The sequence below is a fragment of the Salmo salar genome, chromosome ssa03, assembly GCF_905237065.1.
Source record: "Salmo salar chromosome ssa03, Ssal_v3.1, whole genome shotgun sequence".
In the NCBI taxonomy this organism is placed as follows: Eukaryota; Metazoa; Chordata; class Actinopteri; order Salmoniformes; family Salmonidae; genus Salmo; species Salmo salar.
This window is the reverse complement of record NC_059444.1, coordinates 20,154,504-20,174,992: the sequence shown is the minus strand read 5'-3', so window position 1 is coordinate 20,174,992 and position 20,489 is coordinate 20,154,504. Positions and strand designations below refer to the sequence as shown.

General features: G+C 42.9%; 1 protein-coding gene across 3 annotated transcripts in view; it reads right to left on the bottom strand.

Moving 5' to 3' along the window:
• Positions 1–20,489, bottom strand: part of LOC106599529 (ephrin type-B receptor 1) — a 334,841-nt gene that overhangs the window by 45,895 nt on the left and 268,457 nt on the right. For all 3 annotated transcript variants that reach the window (XM_014190808.2, XM_014190811.2, XM_014190812.2), the window contains 2 exons: positions 10,532–10,694; positions 6,376–6,484 (listed from right to left, as the gene is read on the bottom strand). In XM_014190808.2, coding sequence (XP_014046283.1) covers positions 6,376–6,484; positions 10,532–10,694 — 272 coding nt within the window. The remainder of the gene's footprint in view (positions 1–6,375; positions 6,485–10,531; positions 10,695–20,489) is intronic.

The following is a 20,489-nucleotide window of genomic DNA, read 5'->3' as shown; positions in this document are numbered from 1 at the left end:
AGTAATTTAGTAAATTCACCGTCAGTGTTCGGTGGGAATGCTAGTCACATGCTAGTCACATGCTAATGTAAAAAGATGGTTTTTGATATAAATATGAACTTGATTGAACAAAACATGCATGTATTGTATAACATAATGTCCTAGGGTTGTCATCTGATGAAGATCATCAAAGGTTAGTGCTGCATTTAGCTGTGGTTTGGGTTTATGTGACATTATATGCTAGCTTGAAAAATGGGTGTCTGATTATTTCTGGCTGGGTACTGTGCTGACATAATCTAATGTTTTGCTTTCGTTGTAAAGCCTTTTTGAAATCGGACAGTGTGGTTAGATTAACGAGAGTCTTGTCTTTAAAATGGTGTAAAATAGTCATATGTTTGAAAAATTGAAGTTTTTGCATTTTTGAGGTTTTTGAATAACGCGCCACGGGATTACACTGGCTGTTACGTAGGTGGGACGATTTGGTGCCACCTACCCTAGAGAGGCTAGGATTATGCCTGTGCATAACTCTATTCCGTTTCTTTTTATCCAAAAAATCTCCCTTGTCCTTGCCAATGACAAGCATACCTATAACATGATGCAGCCACCACCGTGATTTAAAAAAATGTATTTAACCTTTATTTAAGTAGGCAAGTCAGTTAAAAATGACAGCCTACACCGGCCAAACCTGGACAACGCTGGGCCATTTGTGCACTGCCCTATGGGACTCCCAATCAAGGCCGGTTGTGATACAGCCGGGTTCAAACCAGAGTGTCTGTAGTGACGCCTCTAGCACTGAAATGCTCTGAAATGAGGAGTGGTACTCAGTGATGTGTTGTGTTGGATTTGCCGTATACCTAGTGCTTTGTATTCAGTACATAACATACATTTTTTGCAGTTTTCCTTTAGAGCCTTATTGCAAACTGTAATGCATTAGGTAGGCCGTCATTGTTGAAAACTGTATGTATTAGGTAAGCCGTCATTGTTGCAAACTGGATGCATTAGGTAGGCCGTCATTGTTGCAAACCGTAATGTATTAGGTAGGCCGTCATTGTTGCAAACTGGATGCATTAGGTAGGCCGTCATTGTTGAAAACTGGATGTATTAGGTAGGTCGTCATTGTTGCAAACTGGATGCATTAGGTAGGCCGTCATTGTTGAAAACTGTAATGTATTAGGTAGGCCGTCATTGTTGCAAACTGGATGCATTAGGTAGGCCGTCATTGTTGCAAACTGGATGCATTAGGTAGGCCGTCATTGTTGCAAACTGGATGCATTAGGTAGGCCGTCATTGTTGCAAACTGGATGCATTAGGTAGGCCGTCATTGTTGCAAACTGGATGTATTAGGTAGGCCGTCATTGTTGCAAACTGGATGCATTAGGTAGGCCGTCATTGTTGAAAACTGTAATGTATTAAGTAGGCCGTCATTGTTGCAAACTGTAATGTATTAGGTAGGCCGTCATTGTTGCATGTTTTTGGTAGGCCGTCATCGTAGGTATGCCGTCATTGTAAATACGAATTTGTTCTTTACAGTTTTTTACAATCGCTAACAAGCGTTTACCTATACTTAAGATACTTTTTCTAAACTCTTAACACAGCAACACACCTACGTCACACAATTAGCCAAATAGTACATTTTCTGCTCAAAACCACATTTTGTTCATTAAATACCAACTCTACATTTCAAAATGCAAAAACACGTTCTCTACATACACTAACTCTATCAAAACACGGCAAACCCGACTCAATATCTAATCATTCAGTCAAAACACTAACACATGTTTTCTATCCAAGAGGAACATATAGTCAATCACAGCACAACGACTTTCAAAATACTAACAGGTGATGGCATTACCAAAACTGTATTACTTTTCATGTTTCAGTTCTACCTGCAGACAATAGACAATATGACATCCATTGTTTTTCATAATTCAGTTTGCTTTTACTGTGAACCACTAAATTTTTTGGTTGTGTCGAATGTGTGCATTTTTGGCAACATACTATCTAAAAGTGAATGAGTCATCTTTACTTTATAGAATGTATAGTAGGAAAAAATAGTAAGTGACAGAATTGCTGCAGTAAAAGCTTTATTAGCAACATGAAATTGCTGCCAGTGATCAACCATGAAAATCCAACATACATGGCCTTTGGTGCCAAATGTGTAAAAATAAAACACAATTACAGTAAAAAAGGCACAGAAGGGAAAAAACACAAAAATGCACAGTCCTGTTCTAATCTATACGATCTTCACCATTTGGCCACATGTTCTCGTCCACATCACATCTTATGTTGTCTCTCGCTATGCACCTTGCATAGAAACGTTTGTCATGCCTTATCCACCCCTGTCAGTCTTCAGCTGAGATGTCTCTGCAGCCCGGCATCCATTGCATCCAGGAGGGAAATTTGGTCATGTGGCCGATGATCATACACTTTCCATCTCCAGGCAGAAAAAAATTCCTCAATGTGGTTGAGGAAAGGCGAGTAGGGGGGAGGAAAAGGGAAACCATTCTTGGATGGGCTGCAAACCAGTTTGTGATTGCATGTGAGTGGTGGAATGCTACATTGTCCCATGCAAGTGTAACTGATGTGAAATGGCTAGTTGGTTAGCGGTGGTGCGCGCTAATAGCGTTTCAATCGGGTGACGTCACTCACTCTGAGACCTGAAGTAGTTGTTCCCCTTGCTCTGCAAGGGCCGCGGCTTTTGTGGTGCGATGGGTAACGATGCTTCATGGGTGTCAGTTGTTGATGTGTGCATAGGGTCCCTGGTTCAAGCCCAGGTTGGGGCGAGGAGAGGGACGGAACCTATGCTGTTACACAATCACAAATGTCCTCATGTTTCCTCCCACCCGTTCTCTTTCTGCTTCTGGCACCAGTTGTTGGTGGAGGTCATCTAAAAACAAAATAAGGAGCTCAGTGATGTAGAGACCAATCAGGCATTTCTGCAGGACCAAACCAGCACTCCAGATTGCAGCACACATTGTGATACTTGCTCCTCTCTGACCGGCACATCAACTGTGGCCCTTTTCCCGATGACGTTTCTTCCCCGCCGACGTGTTTTTGCCAGGTTAAACCCTGCCTTGTCTACATAAATGATTTAATGTGGGGTCTGATTAGCCTCCAACTCCATGACTCCCTGAAAGAAATCTAACACAGTATGCATAAATGCTTTTCAGTATGTCCTACTGTATGTACTGTAACCCATGTTTACATGTAGAGTAGCATAGTGTCCTACTGTATGTACTGTAACCCATGTTTACATGTAGAGTAGAATAGTGTCCTACTGTATGTACTGTAACCCATGTTTACATGTAGAGTAACATAGTGTCCTACTGTATGTACTGTAACCCATGTTTATATGTAGAGTAGCATAGTGTCCTACTGTATGTACTGTAACCCATGTTAACATGTAGAGTAGAATAGTGTCCTACTGTATGTACTGTAACCCATGTTTACATGTAGAGTAGCATAGTGTCCTACTGTATGTACTGTAACCCATGTTTACATGTAGAGTAGCACAGTGTCCTACTGTAACCCATGTTAACATGTAGAGTAGCATAGTGTCCTACTGTATGTACTGTAACCCATGTTAACATGTAGAGTAGCATAGTGTCCTACTGTATGTACTGTAACCCATGTTTACATGTAGAGTAGCATAGTGCCCTACTGTATGTACTGTAACCCATGTTAACATGTAGAGTAGCATAGTGTCCTACTGTATGTACTGTAACCCATGTTAACATGTAGAGTAGCATAGTGTCCTACTGTATGTACTGTAACCCATGTTAACATGTAGAGTAGCATAGTGTCCTACTGTATGTACTGTAACCCATGTTTATATGTAGAGTAGCATAGTGTCCTACTGTATGTACTGTAACCCATGTTAACATGTAGAGTAGCATAGTGTCCTACTGTATGTACTGTAACCCATGTTTATATGTAGAGTAGCATAGTGTCCTACTGTATGTACTGTAACCCATGTTAACATGTAGAGTAGAATAGTGTCCTACTGTATGTACTGTAACCCATGTTAACATGTTGAGTAGCATAGTGTCCTACTGTAACCCATGTTAACATGTAGAGTAGCATAGTGTAAAACTCACTATAGAACAAGTAATATAGAACTAGACACTATACCTGGACGTATTGGTGCCGGAGTTCCTTGACCCGCTCACTGTTCCTTTCAAAAGGAACTGTGTACAACTGTTTCATTCAAACTCTCTGTTTGGTCAGAGTCTGAGCCAATGGTAGTCAGGCTGATGCTTTCCACACTGTGAAATACCAGGTTGTCCTCTACAATTCTGGTCTGAATTTCTCTCAGTTTTATTGCATTGTCAGCAATGACCAATCCTACAATGGCATGCTCTTGGTTTTCACTGAGGAGCTTTCATCTTCCCCCAGAGGGAGGAAGATGTTGCATCCTTTAGAGGAACAGAAATACAACATATGTATTTGCAAAGGGACTGCTGGCCTACAGTTACTGTGCGACATAGCAACAGTAATGATAGAAGAAGCCCTTGTGAAATGCATGACTTACCTGTTGGTTTGTTGAAAATTCCGGATAATGGAAGCCACGGTTGACCATCTGAGATTAGGCTGGACTCTTTCACCAGCCTCTCTCAGTGATAGACCATGGTATTAGGCTGGACTCTTTCACCAGCCTCTCTCAGTGATAGACCATGGTATTAGGCTGGACTCTTTCACCAGTCTCTCTCAGTGATAGACCATGGTATTAGGCTGGACTCATTCACCAGCCTCTCTCAGTGATAGACCATGGTATTAGGCTGGACTCTTTCACCAGTCTCTCTCAGTGATAGACCCTGGTTTATCACATGGTCTATGATGGTGGCTCTTATTTAATCTGTGACAACAGCTCTTACTCTCCTTTGAACACCACCACGCATTCTTACTGCTCTCCCGCTACCTCTCCTTCTCCCTTGTCCTGGTCCGACTACTCCTCTGCCTGGTCCAGCTACTCCTCTCGCTGGTTCAGCTACTCCTCTGCCTGGTCCAGCTACTCCTCTGCCTGGTCCAGCTACTCCTCTGCCTGGTCTAACTACTCCTCTGCCTGGTCCAACTACTCCTCTGCCTGGTCCAACTACTCCTCTGCCTGGTACAGCTACTCCTCTCCCTGGTCCAACTACTCCTCTCCCTGGTCCAACTACTCCTCTCCCTGGTCCAACTACTCCTCTCCCTGGTCCAACTACTCCTCTGCCTGGTCCAACTACTCCTCTCCCTGGTCCAACTATTCCTCTCCCTTGTCCAGACATTGATTTCTCTCTCTGCTCCTCTGTGTTGTTCTGTATCCACACTGAACAAAATCAATCCAAAGAGTCCCCTTTGTACTGTGTACTGTGTAATTGAAAGAACTTCAACACCTGGCTATGTCTCCGATTGAGATTGGAATGAGCTGTGGTTGATCTATTTTACACAACTTACAGTAAATCAGTTATTACTCAATGTTTCAATGATCTGTTCATTCAAAAATGCTTATCAGCTGTTTCAATATAGATTTTGAGCTGCTGTTGTTGCAGAAGTAGGGGCTTTATACTATATTTAAGGTTTTGAACATTACGTCTTCATTTCTGGCATGCTGTGTGCATGCATTTGTAAATAAGACAAGAAATATCCATATTTTTGCTATTGGGTAAGCTTGTATGTAAAGAAAATGTAAGCATTTTAGAAACAAAATTGACTGCATATTCTGTTAAAACAACATGAATTGTGTTAATGGTATGGTCCACAACAGATGGATGTTGTGCTGATTGTGTTTAGGTTTTGAAAATGTGACTACAGATTGGACAAAAGGATGTTAGCGATTGTAAAAAAAACTGTAACTGACTTGCCTAGTTAAATAAAGATTAAATAAAATTACATTAAATGTAGAATATTTTTATTCTGTACAGGCTTCCTTCTTTTCCCTCTCCAAAGTGTAATCAACTGAGGGACCTTACAGATAATTGTAAGTGTGGGGCACAGAGATGAGGTAGTCATTAAAAAATCATCTTAAACACTATTATTGCACACAGAGTGAGTACATGCAAGGCCGTAAGACAACAACATGTGGAAAAAGTCAAGGGTGTGAATACTTTCTGAAGGCACTGTATTTTCCTTTTTACTTTGTTTACCTTCTGCTGGCTGTGTGTGTAGGTATGTATGTGAAAAGCCTAAAGACAGGCTCCATTGCCTGCCAGCCTGTCTGTGTCTGCTAATGGTTAGGTAAGGTGTGTGTGTGTGTGTGTGTGTGTGTGTGTGTGTGTGTGTGTGTGTGTGTGTGTGTGTGTGTGTGTGTGTGTGTGTGTGTGTGTGTGTGTGTGTGTGTGTGTGTGCATGCGTGCGTGTGTGAGGCACACCCGTTGGACCATAAGCACAGCCATGGTGGACATGTTGACTGTACAGTACCTGCTGCAGACGATGGAGATGGCCACTAGAGAGACGATGAACACCAATCCTGCTGCAGCCGAGCCAGCAATCAGAGGAAGCTGCTCCCTCAACTCTGATTTATAGTCATCTACATAGACAGAGAGAGGGGAGGGGAGAGAGAGAGGGTATTGTATAAAGACACACAGAGAAGAATGTGGAAGGGGGATAGAGAAAAAAGAGGGGAGGGAACAGAAAGAACAGCAAGCATGGTTACTTCAGGTGTACCTGACGATAAAGACAACATGTAGATGCCTCAGCTCTGAGGTGTTGAGCTAAACACATTTAGACAGGATTTGGAGTAAAGCCGTGCTGACCGTCACCTGTATAGTTCTATAGGAGACAGAGAGACAGAGAGACAGAGAGAGAGAGAGAGAGAAAATGATCAATAGAAAGTGAGAGAAAGTATTTCAGTGTTTCTGTTGCCATACCTAATCTCCCTGTCACAGTCTGACAGACACAAAAGAACACCTTGAAATTTCTACTGTGGGTGTTCAAACACAAGCTGCTCTTCGACAGTCAAAAATACAGCTAAACGTTAGCAATGAAGTGAGGAAGAATGTCACAAGTTCAGAGGGTAGCCTAAATAACTTCTAAAGACACACTAAACTGCCTCAGTCCTGTCTCATGACCTTTAGCAAGATATAGCATGCTGCGGGCAAACTGACAGCAATGGGATTCAAGTGAAAAAAAGGAGAAGAAAGAATAAGTATTTTGAGCGGTGATATAGTAGCTTAAATATCAACAAGATAATAAGCTAGTACTCATAGCACACTTGATAGTTTGAATTATAGGCCTACTATTTTGGTCCCTGTAAAGGGTGGGTGTGCTATTTCTTTGTGAAGCTGTATTCAGTCTCCTAAACTCAGACAGGTGAAAATGGTGATTGGCTTGAAGAATCAGAAATCAACTGTCTGAGTGCTATAGCTAGCAGTAAATAACAGCACATTGCAATCAGTCAGGTATCAACACCTGACTGTGGAGAATAGGTCTCCTCACTGACAAGCTATAACCATACACACCTTACTGATGAAAGGCCAATCATCTCCTCCTCATTGCACCTGTCAATCAAATGGTTTTGGGAGGGGTTGGGGGGGGGGTAGTTGAGGGGTGTGGGGTGAAGAGACCTGGGGGATTTGTGTAAAAATGTGATGACAGACAGAAAAGAGGGATTGTCAACTGTGAAGGAAAGGAAGAAGGAGAAGAGTCAGAGGGGAGTGAGGGAGAGAGGAGGGCCAGAGGTGGGTAGACAGTGATGGAGACTGGGATGAGATGGGTAGTGCAGGAAAGAGGAGGTGGGGGAGGGAGATGTGGGGAGGACAGGGGAGGCAGGCACTAGGGGGTGAGGCACATAGGGGTTGACGGAGGAACGGAGAGTTGGGAGAGGGACATAGGATGGGGAAGGCAGGGAGGAAGGGTGAGGAGGGGGTGATGGACATAGGGGATGGGGGAGTCATGGAGGGAGGGTAAGGGACATTGGATGGGGGAGGTAGGGAGAGGGTGTGAGGATATGGTGTTGGAAATACTGGATGGGGAGGCAGCGAGGGAGGGTAGGGCGGGGGTGGGAGATGGAAATAGGGATGGTGGAGGCAGGGAGGGAGGGAGGGTGAGGAGGGGGTGGGTGAGGGACATAAGGGAAGGGGAGGCAGGGAGGAAGGGTGAGGAGGAGGCGGGGGAGGTAGGGAGAGGGTGTGAGGATAGGTTGTTGGAAATAGGGGATGGGGAGGCAGCGAGGGAGGGTAGGGGCGGGGGTGGGAGATGGAAATAGGGATGGTGGAGGCAGGGAGGGAGGGAGGGTGAGGAGGGGGTGGGTGACGGACATAAGGGAAGGGGAGGCAGGGAGGAAGGGTGAGGAGGAGGCGGGTGAGGGACATAGGGGATGGGGGAGGGAGGGGAAGGGTGTGATGGGTCCCTCTGTTCCTCCTTCACCGGGTGCTAATTGTCTCCATAAATGTCGTGCTGTGGCAGCAAGCCAGAGGATGTACCATCAGCTGGTCCTCATGCTGTCTGGCGTGTGTGGTGTGTGTGCGTGTGCGTGTGTATGTGCATGCGTTGGGTAAATACTAATCAGAGCGTGAGGAACAGGGAGGAGAGGGCTATGCTGCTACATCTGCTCTACACAGGTAACTACAGATGATGATGGAGATCCTCCTCATCATCATCATCATCACTCTAACAGAACAGGTTGTTTATACGACTGATAATCACCTTGACCATACAATAGCCTCCTATTGGAGGGAAGGAAGGACAGAGGAAAAGAAGGATGGAGGGGTGGAGGATAGAAAGAAGGAAGATTAGGAGGAGGTGTGGTATTTGTGATGTCAAGTGGAGATTTTCTCTTAGATGCGGATCATGGATAAGAAGATCAGTTTAGTGTTTAACCCCCCAATGGTCAGGGTTAGGGTTGTGGCGGTCATAACATTTTGTCAGATGGTAATTGTCATGCAAATGATTGCCGGTCTCACAGTAATTGACGGCTAATTAACATAAACATGCTTAGCGCGCCTTTCGAAAATGAACATTTTCAAAAGTTGAATAAGTCCATTTAATATAGCTTCATCCATCATTTATTTAGTTGTGATAGGCCTATAAATCTGGTAATGTCTTAGAAATCAAAACATAAGAGTTGCATGATGAAACTCTATACAGATGATTTGGAAAGAGTCGCAAAAAAAGGTATGTGTTCTGATCCTTGTGCTTCCAGCGGAAAGAGAGAGACAATTGCATTGTTGCTATGCTTGTCCAGCAAGAAAGTTCCATCTAATCAATGGAAGATGGAATTAAAATGACAGAATTAAAAGTGAAATGAGAAAGAAAGGCTACAACGACCAAAAGCCAACAGGTAGGCTGCTATTTACGCTATAATCTGAATGGAGTTATGTGTAGGCTAACTGTAGGACTAGTTAGCTAGCTTCTCTCGGTTTGATGCAGTCAAGACGGGTACTATGTAAGGATGATAAATAACTAACAAGAAGTTAGTCTAGCACAAGATAACAGTGGTTGTGGTCTCTCCCTCCAGTACTCTGAGCCTCCCTTGTCTTACATATTCACACACCGTACAGTCTCCGCTCCCTAATAGCCTACAGCTGCTCGCTCTTTACCTCTCTCTCTCTCTCTCTCTCGCTCTCTCTCTCTCCGTTTATCCATGGCTCGGGTTTAATAAAGTAGCAAAACAATTGGCTTTTCTGCTGCTTCCTTCACTCGGATCGGACAAGTTGTCCTTTCAGAACAGGTTTAAAAAATGTATGCATATTGGGTCTGGGGCTTTCCCGTGTCCATTTCGGAACGGGAACTCTAACTCCCATCACTATTTGTCCTCATCATTCAGATTATGCAAATTTAATCATGAGGTATTTCGAGAGTGAATAGAGGGAATTTAGCAAGTTTGGTAAACTACCCATCAGTACCATTCATTTGCGCTATTTTGGATTGGGATTACCATGACCAACAGTCATAGGGAAAGTGACTGCGGTCATGACTCGTGACTGCCGGTGTGGTGGTAATACGGTCACCACGACAGCCCTAGTTAGGGTTAGGATTTGGGGATGGTAAGCTGATCCTAGATCTGTGCCTCAAAGGGTAAGTTCTACTGGAGTGTTGTAAATCCTCTGACAGCATATTGCATAGGAAAGAAGACGTATGCTGTGTTTAGGAAATACAGTACACCCACACACAAACACCTGGACCCAAACTCACACACCAGTGTAGCAGGTGTTGCGCCCCCTTAACAATCCAACCCCCGGTGGCAAATAATTAATCACATCAGCCACTAATCACAGCTAAGCATTCTGGGATAGCTGCTCAGCAACAGACGGGCTCAATGAAGAACCAATTAGCTAAGCAGTTTGGATCAAGCACAGTCAGTTACACACAAGAAGAGAAGCTCAAAACCACCATTCTCAACTCTCATAGAGACACACAATCTCATACATTATGAAACATTCACAAACATGTTGTGACAGTGATCCACACTCTCCACTATCACATTCACAATCCCTCTACTGTCCTGGTCTCTATCCACACTCTCTCTCTTCCTCTCTATCTTTCTCTCACACACACACAAACTAACACACGCAGCTCCCCACCACCATCTCTCCTCACCTCCCCTCCTCCCCTTGGCTTATTGCATGGTCCTTACCATCTGTGAGGGTTTGGAAGCACATCTTGCCGCTGTATTTGCCAAAGCCAGCCACAGTCCTGGCCCGTACCTGCACGACGTAGACCGTGCCCGCCCGGAGGCCCTCCACACGGGCTGTGTTGGTCTCGCTGCGCACCATGGTGGAATTCATCTCTGCATGGTCCTGGAGGAGGACAGGGGAGAGAGAGAGATACCAGATGAATGTTGCAGAGAGACAGAGCAGATCATGTGTATAATCCAGGACGGGACATAATGGAGGAGACAGAGAGGAAGAGACCAGGGGCCGTATGTCTCACAGGTTAGCGTTTTTCGTCATGAATCTTGTTCTGGAGGCAGCTCTACAGAGTGGTCACTAGCTGGCACAGCCACAAAGTCATAAAATCTGCACATTTTTCTTTTAATGAATCTTTACAATATAGCCAATTTTGACTTTGCAGCTGGCCTATCTAAGGGGAAGTCAGTTCACTCAGTTCTGCCTCCAGGACAAGACTCATGACAATAAACATCAACCAGCATTCGCCTAAAGCGGTGGTTTCTTAACCATGAAATCTGGGTCGTATGTACTTTATCAAACTTCTCAGAGTAGGGGTGCTGATATAAAATCAGTCTGACCTTCTAGAGCACAATTAATTTGATTAAATGGACGGGGGGGGACCTGATCCTAGATGCATTATACGGACCTCGGTTAGCATTTAATGAAACCGTTGTATTATCTCCCCTATGCTGAGGAAGTATTCAGCAACCAACAGTTAGTAACGTTGGCTGCCTTTGCAACAACAGAGGTAACACTGGCATTTTATTAGATTGTTTTGTTTATCCGACACTCTTATCCACAGTGACTCACATGCCATGAGAGGAGAGAAAGGATCCCACTGGGCACAGACTTCAATTCAACGTCTATTCCCCATTGGTTCAAAGTAATTTCATTGAAATGACGTGGAAACAATGTTGATTAAATCAATGTGTGCCCAGTGGGATAGAAAGGATTGATATTCCAAAAAGGCATTACTTTGCTAGTTAGAGCAATAAAAAACAGCTGATAGAGGGAGCTTATGTGTTGGGTAACAGTCTCCTCCACCATAGAAACCTGAAAAGTTCAGATGAGTCATATGCAATTTAGATGCACTAATGGGCCTATTCAACACAATGGCACCAAAGTGTTCTGTAGCTGCTGTTAATCTCTTTCTCTTTGTAATCCCCTTGTCCTTGACAGGCTTACGTAGCTGTTACGACCACAGATGGAAACTTTAATGCTGGGGTTGAATGACAGTATGTATTGTTAAAGAGCCACTGAACACACCGATTGGCATGTGTTTTTCTGTTGCTCATTAGAAAAATTAGATTTCAATCTTGGAGGTGTGTTTCCTGACCGATTCAGCTTGGTTAATGATGTTTGTCCCCCATGAGACACTGTAGACGCGGAAGCATATTTCACTTTCTCATAATCCCCGGAATTAATCTAAGATAACTCAAGAAATGTATAATTAATTTTGACATTTTTGCCAAGGACGTTTTAGTTGCGCAATTTTACATCTAACTACGGTGTGTGGTGCAGTATTTCTCAAGTTAAAAAAATGTGTGACTAGTTGTCTTATGTAAACAGTCGGAGCTACTGAGCAGGTCTGCCTCACTGTCTATGCTATTGTATAGAGAGCAATATCCGCAGCTGTTCACCCCATGTTAGTGGTGCCATGACGTGGCCCTTTTTATAGCTAGTGGCTTCCCCCTCTCTCTCGCTCTCCTACACCTAGGTTCTGTTATCTCATCTCGTAAATTCCTGGAGGAGACTCTCTCCCCCTGGCCATGCAGAAAGAGACACATAGAGAGAACAAAGGATTTCACATGGCAAACTCCTAAATCCCCAAAATTAGGATTTGATATAAAATGTCCACTTGTGAGAAGGTGGGAATGGTCCGTGGACACTTAAGGGACGGGTATGACGAGTGTGTTTCATTTGGTGATCTCAGAGAGGACAGAAAACAGGCATAACTATATCTCTGAATATGTACATTTCTCAATTATGGGTTTGCATCTAATTCCTGTATAAAATGAATGAGTAAAGATTAAACTATTTGTGAAATGATGTAAAGTGATGTTAAACCTTTAAAGTTAGTCACTCTTTAAACACGCTCACACACACGCACACACATGCACGCACACACACAGACATGTACACAGAGACGCACACACACACACACTACCCTCTAACCACCCATATACACACACAGCCACACATATTAATGAAATTAGGCCCATTTGTCTGTGAGTCACATTGTAATATTGTTCCTCCTGCAGTATTTACTGCTGGTCTTAGAAGTATTTAGAGAGAGTTTAATTAGTAAAGGAAGTTGTTCTGTGGTGTCTGAAGTGGCAGACTGCTAATTATGACAGAGGACTATTTCCACCTACAGAATGTGTTTGTTTTCACAGAATGGAACAAAGCAACGCTTCCAAGTTCCATTTGCAGAGAATTGTTTTGTGCCATTTTCTTCTTCTGTTTTGGTTTGTTTGGGTATTTCAGAGTGGGAGTTCAAAGGATTAAACAAATGTATGGTCGAAACTGAATAACTAAATCCAATAAGACTTTATAGACCCTGAACAGTCTGTGTGTATGCCTGCCTGTGTACTGGGGTGGCTGTGTGTTATGTTTGTGTGTGTCCTGTCTGTGGAGGTGTGTAGGCCCAGTGTCCACCACCTTAAATGAACCAGCCTGGCCCAGCCTGCTAGTGCTAGAAGGCTTTGGTCCTGAAGTTCTGACTGGTGCACTATCTGCTATGGGGATAGGAGGGGGTAACTGTAATTAGCTAATTGCGTCACCGTCACAGAGTGAATATAGACAGAAAATAAGCATGCACACCTACACTACACTACACCCACACCTGCAGGCAGCTGATATACAGTGAGCTCCAAAAGTATCGGGACAGTGACACATGTTGTTGTTGTTTTGGCTCTGTACACCTGCACTTTGGAATGTAAATGTATTTTCATCCATATCGGGTGAACCGTTTATCACAGACTACAAAGGGAAAACCAGCCACGTCGCAGACACCAGCGTCTTGCTTCCAGACAAGCTAAACACCTTCTTCGCCCACTTTGAGGATAATACAGTGCCACCGACGCGACCCACTACCAAGGACTGTGGGCTCTTCTTCTCCTTGGCCGACAAGAGTAAGACATTTAAGCGTGTTAACCCTCGCAAGGCTGCCGGTCCAGAAGGCATCTCTAGCCGCATCCTCAGAGCATGCTCAGACCAGCTGGCTGGAGTGTTTACGGACATTTTCAATCTCTCCTTATCCCGGTGGAGATGGTGGAAAGCTTCAAGTTCCTCGGTGTACACATCACTGACGATATGAAATGGTCCACCCACACAGACAGTGTGGTGAAGAAATCACAACAGTGCCTCTTCAACCTCAGGAGGCTGAAGAAATGTGGCTTGGTCCCTAAAACCCTCACAAACTTTTATAGATGCACAATTGAGAGCATCCTGTCGGGCTGTATCACCGCCTGGTACGGCATCTGCAACGCCCGCAACCACAGGGCTCTCCAGAGGGTGGTGCGGTCTGCCCAACGCATCACCGGGGGCAAGCTACCTGCCCTCCAGGACACCTACAGCACTGTCAATGTCACAGGAATGCCAAAAAAATCATCAAGGACATCAACCACCCGAGCCAAGGCCTGTTCACCCCGCTATCATCCAGAAGGCGAGGTCAGTACAGGTGCATCAAAGCTGGGACCGAGAGACTGAAAAACAGCTTCTATCTCAAGGCCATCATGTTAAATAGCCGTCACCAGCCAGCTTTCACCCAATTACGCAACCCTGCTGCCCTAATTTACATAGACTTGGAATCACTGGCCACTTTAAAACTCTTTAGGAATAGGGGGCAGCATTGGGAAGTTTGGATGAAAAGCGTGCGCAGAGTAAACTGCCTGTTACTCAGGCCTGGAAGCTAGAAAATGCATATAATTAGTAGATTTGGATAGAAACCACTCTAAAGTTTCCAAAACTGTTAAAATAATGTCTGTGAGTATAACAGAAGTCATATAGCAGGCAAAAACCTGAGAAAAATCCAACCAGGAAGTGGGAATTCTGAGGTTTGTAGTTTTCAAGTGAATGCCTATTGAATATCCAGTGTCTGTGGGGTCAGATTGCACTTCCTAAGGCTTCCACTAGATGTCAACAGTCTTTAGAAGTTGTTTCAGGCTTCTATTGTGAAAGGGGAGCGAATAAGAGCACTCTAAGCAGATGGCCCAGGTGAAAGCCTTTAGTTTAGTCACACACGTGACCGTGACGTGAGCTCCATTCCCTTTCCTTTCTAATGAAAACAGTATTGTCCGGTTGAAACATTATTGAATATTTATGATAAAAACACCCTAAGGATTGATTAGAAACATCGTTTGACATGTTTCTACGAACTCAAATGGAACTTTTTGGAATTTTCGTCTAGACTTTGTGCCCGCGCTTCGTACATTTGGATTACTGGACTAAACGTGCAAACAAAAAAGGAGGTATTTGGACATAAAGATGAACTTTATCGAACAAAACGAACATTTACTGTCTAACATGGAGACCTGGGAGTGCCATCAGATGAAGATCATCAAAGGTAAGTGATTCATTTTAATGCTATTTCTGACTTTTGTGACATCTCTCCTTGGTTGGAAAATGGCTGTATGGTTTTCTGTGGCTAGGCGCTGACCTAACATAATCGCATGGTGTGCTTTCACCGTAAAGCCTTTTTGAAATCGGACACAGTGGCTAGATTAACAAGAAGTGTATCTTTAATCATATGTATAACACTTGTATCTTATATCAATGTTTATGATGAGTATTTCTGTAATTTGTTGTGGCTCTCTGCATTTTCACCGGATGTTTGTTTGAGACAATGCATTTTTGCAACTGCACATGGGGACAAAGATCGTACTTTTTGGAGAAATGTCCTCTGGTCGGATGAAACAAAAAGAGAACTGTTTAGCCATAATGACCATCGTTATGTTTGGAGGAAAAGGGGGAGGCTTGCAAGCCGAAGAACACCATCCCAACCGTGAAGCACAGGGGTGGCAGCATCATGTTGTGGGGGTGCTTTGCTGCAGGAGGGACTGGTGCACTTAACAAAATAGATGGCATCATGAGGTAGGAAAATGATGTGGATATATTGAAGCAACATCTCAAGACATCAGTCAGGAAGTTAAAGCTTGGTCGCAAATGGGTCTTCCAAATGGACAATGACCCCAAGCATACTTCCAAAGTTGTGGCAAAATGGCTTAAGGACAACAAAGTCAAGGTATTGGTGTAGCCATCACAAAGCCCTGACCTCAATCCCATAGAAAATTTGTGGGCAGAACTGAAAAAGTGTGTGTGAGCAAGGAGGCCTACAAACCTGACTCAGTTACACCAGCTCTGTCAGGAGGAATGGGCCAAAATTCACACAACTTATTGTGGGAAGCTTGTGGAAGGCTACACAAAACGTTTAAAGTCAATGCTGCCAAATACTAATTGAGAATATATTAACTTCTGACCCACTAAATCATTCTCTTTACTATTACTATTATTCTGACATTTCACATTCTTAAAATAAAGTGGAAATCTTAACTGACCTAAGACAGGGAATTTTTACTAGGATTAAATGTCAGGAATTGTGAAAAACTGAGTTTAAATGTATTTGGCTAAGGTGTATGTAAACTTCCGACTTCAACTGTTGTCCCCACATTTTCATTTATTTATTATTATTATTTTATTTAAACTTTATTCAACTAGGCAAGTCAGTTAAGAACAAATTCTTATTTGGTCTTATTTATTTTAGGTGAGTACAAACAAATTCCTCCAGCATCTTCATAAGGTCCTTTGCTGAGTAAAAGTATTGGGACAAATTCACTTACAGTATATGTGTATTAAAGTAGTCAAAAGTGTAGTATTTGGTCCCATATTCCTAGCATGCGATAATCACATCAAGTGTGTGACTTGTTGGATGCATTTGCTGTTGGTTTTAGTTGCGTTTCAGATTATTTTGTGCCCAATAAAAATGAATGGTAAATAATGTATTGTATCATTTGAGTCACTTTTATTGTAAATAAGAATAGAATATAATTCTAAACACTTCTACATTCATGTGGATGCTACCATGATTAGGGATAGTGCTGAATGAATTGTGAATGATGAGTGAGAAAGTTACAGATACACAAATATCATATATCATACCCCCAAGACATGCTAACCCTCTCACTTTTACTATAACAGGGGAGATTAGCATTTTTTAGGGGGCATGATATTTATGCCTCTGTAACTTTGACTGCAGTTTCTCAGATATGCAACTACTGAAGAGACTGCTATACCTCATCATGGAACACAATCTATAAACATTTGCATATACACTTTAATGAGATTTAAGAAAGGGGAGGATGAAAAAGGACAGGAGAGCAACAGGAACAACGGAGAAGAGAATAGAACAGAATAGACAGAGGCCCATATCCGGCCCACACCGACATCATTACCCAATCAGATCAGTGTAATTAGATCACGAAGGAAGCTTCATCATTGGCCAGATGAGGTAAACACTGCTATGAAATTTGGCCCACATATAACGATCTCTCCAATCACATTAGGGTTTATTGAACACTCACTCCTGTGATGAAGAGGAATGTTAGCTCGTCCACTAATAAGAAAAAGCTACGCCTTTCAAAGTTTAATCTCATAACAGGATATTCGTTTGTGTTATATGTGTTATAGCATTGGATCATTATATTGGGGGTATTTAAATGTTTATTGGTAATTTACCATGAAGGCAAATAGTCAAATACATATCTAGCCTCAACACTAATGTTCCTGCAATGCCTACTACTATCCACACACCATGCAAAAGTGATATTGTACTTCCATTATGGCGTGATCTAATTTGATAAACGTCCAAACATAGACAACTCATGGAAAGGAAAGGCAGGCCACCACAGAGTATTGGGACATCACTTTCATTTTCATCAGCCATGGTTGGTTGAGCATTGACCACCTGCGGTTAGGATTGGCCCATTCCCGCTGTCAGTCAAACAGGGTCTCCCAGGATCACACCCCCCTCTGCTTAATTCCGGGGGACAGGTGGGTGGGCAGATGGAAGATGGCCAATGGGGAACGATCTCTGGAGAAACAGCCAACAGGCAGTGGCCTTTTCACGCTGTCAGACAAATGGGTATTATATTTAATGTGAAGTGGCAGGTGGAGGGACAGCAGCTTGTGGATGGCCAATGAAAGGTCTTGCCAGGAGAGACCGCCCACTGTGAATGGCCCTCTCCTGCTGTCAGTCAAATGCAAGTTAGAAAAGACACACCCTAACATGCTACATAAAAAAAAGGAAGGCAGGTGGGAGGGCAGATGGGAGGGCAGCCAATGGTGAGGCTTGCCAGGAGTGACAGACAGGGAACATTGCATGTCATCTGCTCTCTGTAGTATCCCGAAGGCTACAGGTACCTAGACCAGGCAGTATTTCCTTCAACTAACACTAATAACAAGGTGGGCCTCCTCTCCTGTTGGATTTGCCCCAAGCATAACATTTGGGGCATTCAGGACAAAACGTTAATTTCTTTGCAATGTTTTTTGCAGTATTAATTTAGTGCCTTATTGCAAAAAGGATGCTTGTTTTTGAATATGTGTATTCTGTACAGGTTTCCTTCCTTTCACTCTGTCAATTAGGTCAGTATAGTGGAGTAACTGCAATGTTGTTGATCCATCCTCAATTTTCTCCTATCACAGCCATTAAACTCTGTAACTGTTTTAAAGTCACCATTGGCCTCATGGTGAAATCCCTGAGAGGTTTCCTTACTCTCCGGCAACTGAGTTAGGAATGACACCTGTATCTTTGTAGTGACTGGGTATATTGATACACCATCCAAAGTGTAATTAATAACTTCACCATGCTCAAACGAATATTCAATGTCTGCTTTTGTTATTTTTATACATCTACCATCTAGGTGCCCTTCTTTGCGAGGCATTGGAAAACCTCCCTGGTCTTTGTGGTTGAATCTGTTTGAAATTCACTGATAGACTGAGGAACCTTAAAGATAATTGTGTGTATGGGGTACAGAGATGAGGTAGTCATCCAAAAATCATGTTAAACACCCACAGAATGAGTCCATGCAATGTATTATGTGACTTGTTAAGCATATTTTTACATCTGAACTTATTAAGGCTTTCCATAACAAAGGGGTTGAATACTTATTGACTCAAGAAACTGCAGCTTTCTATTTTTTATTAATTTGTAAAAAAAAATCTAAAAACATAACTCCACTTTGACATTATGAGATATCGTGTGTAGGACACAAAATCTAAATGTAATCCATTTTAAATTCAGGCTGTAACACAACAAAATGTGGAAACAGTCAAGGGGTGTGAATACTTTCTGACACATAGAAGCCCATATAATATGGTTAGAAATTCTATATCTATACAGTACCAGTCAAAAGTTTGGACACACCTACTCATTCAAGGGTTTTTCTTTATTTTTACTATTTTCTACATTGTAGAATAATAATGAAGACATCAAAACCATGAAATAACACATATGGAATCATGTATTAACCAAATAAGTGTTAAACAAATCAAAATATATTATATATTTTAGATTATTCAAAGTAGCCACCCTTTGCCTTCATGACAGCTTTGCACACTCTTGGCAGCTTTGCACACTCTTTATTTATTTATTTATTTATTTATGCTACTGACGTGAATGAAAAGCCTAAGGAAACAATACCATCAGTAAACAATTTCAATCACAGAGGCAGCATTGCTTACATTACTATACCATAAGCAAGGAATTACCATATTCATTACGAATTAAAATAACTCGCTTGAAGCTGATATTAAAGGGTATTTAAAATGAATTCATAATCTGCATATTACAGATATATAGCAAATAAAATGTTGAAACAGCTTAACTGTTAGTCATTTTTTTAATGATTCCTTGAAGCATAGCACAATACTAAAATATGGCATTACTATATTCTCTCTGTCTACTGTTGATAGGCATCATGCATGCTATCTCCTTTCAACTCTAGCCCTGCCTGAATGAATGATAAGCCACTTACAGTGCATATTTACTGTGGGAGATCGGATGTATAGCTGCGTTCACACGCTCACTATAAAGACACAAGCAAAAGTCACTCTTGAAAGGGAAGAGAGGTGGCATCTCACTAAGCCATGATCACAGTAATTGCTAGCTAACCATTGGCAGTGTAACCGATGTGAAATGGCTAGTTAGTTAGCTGTGGTGCGCGCTAATAGCGTTTCAATCGGGTGATGTCACTCGCTCTGAGACCTGAAGTAGTTGTTCCCCTTGCTCTGCAAGGGCCGCGGCTTTTGTGGAGCGATGGGCAACGATGCTTCATGGGTGTCAGTTGTTGATGTGTGCAGAGGGTCCCTGGTTCAAGCCCAGGTTGGGGCGAGGAGAGGGACGGAAGCTATACTGTTACAGCAGCATGCTGCATTTGGTTCACCTAGTGTAGATGCATGCAAACACGGACACATGCATGGCAAACACACACACACACACACACACACACAGTCACACAAACAACTAACTCAGATTACTCACTGGGGGAGCTCAAATCTCTGAATAACTCTCAGGATTGGGGAAAAGTGAAAAAGGTAGGGGATTTCGGAGGAACAACAATGGGCCGCCTTCACTCATTTAGTTTGTTTTTCCTCCTTTTATTTCTGACATCTGCAAACACTCGGAGGGCTTAGCTCTACGTCTCTACACTACAGCTCACCTGAGAATACAGCCTAGGAATACAAGAGCTGGGTGTAGCACAGACCAATGAGAACAAGAGGAGAAAAGAGGGACAGCTGCTGAAAGAGAGAAAAGGAGAAAGAGAGAAAGAGAGGAGAAAGAAATACAAAGAAGTGTGAAAGTTTAAATACACAGCTAAGGGAGTGTCACGACTTCCGCCAAAGTCGGTCCCTCTCCTTGTTTGGGCG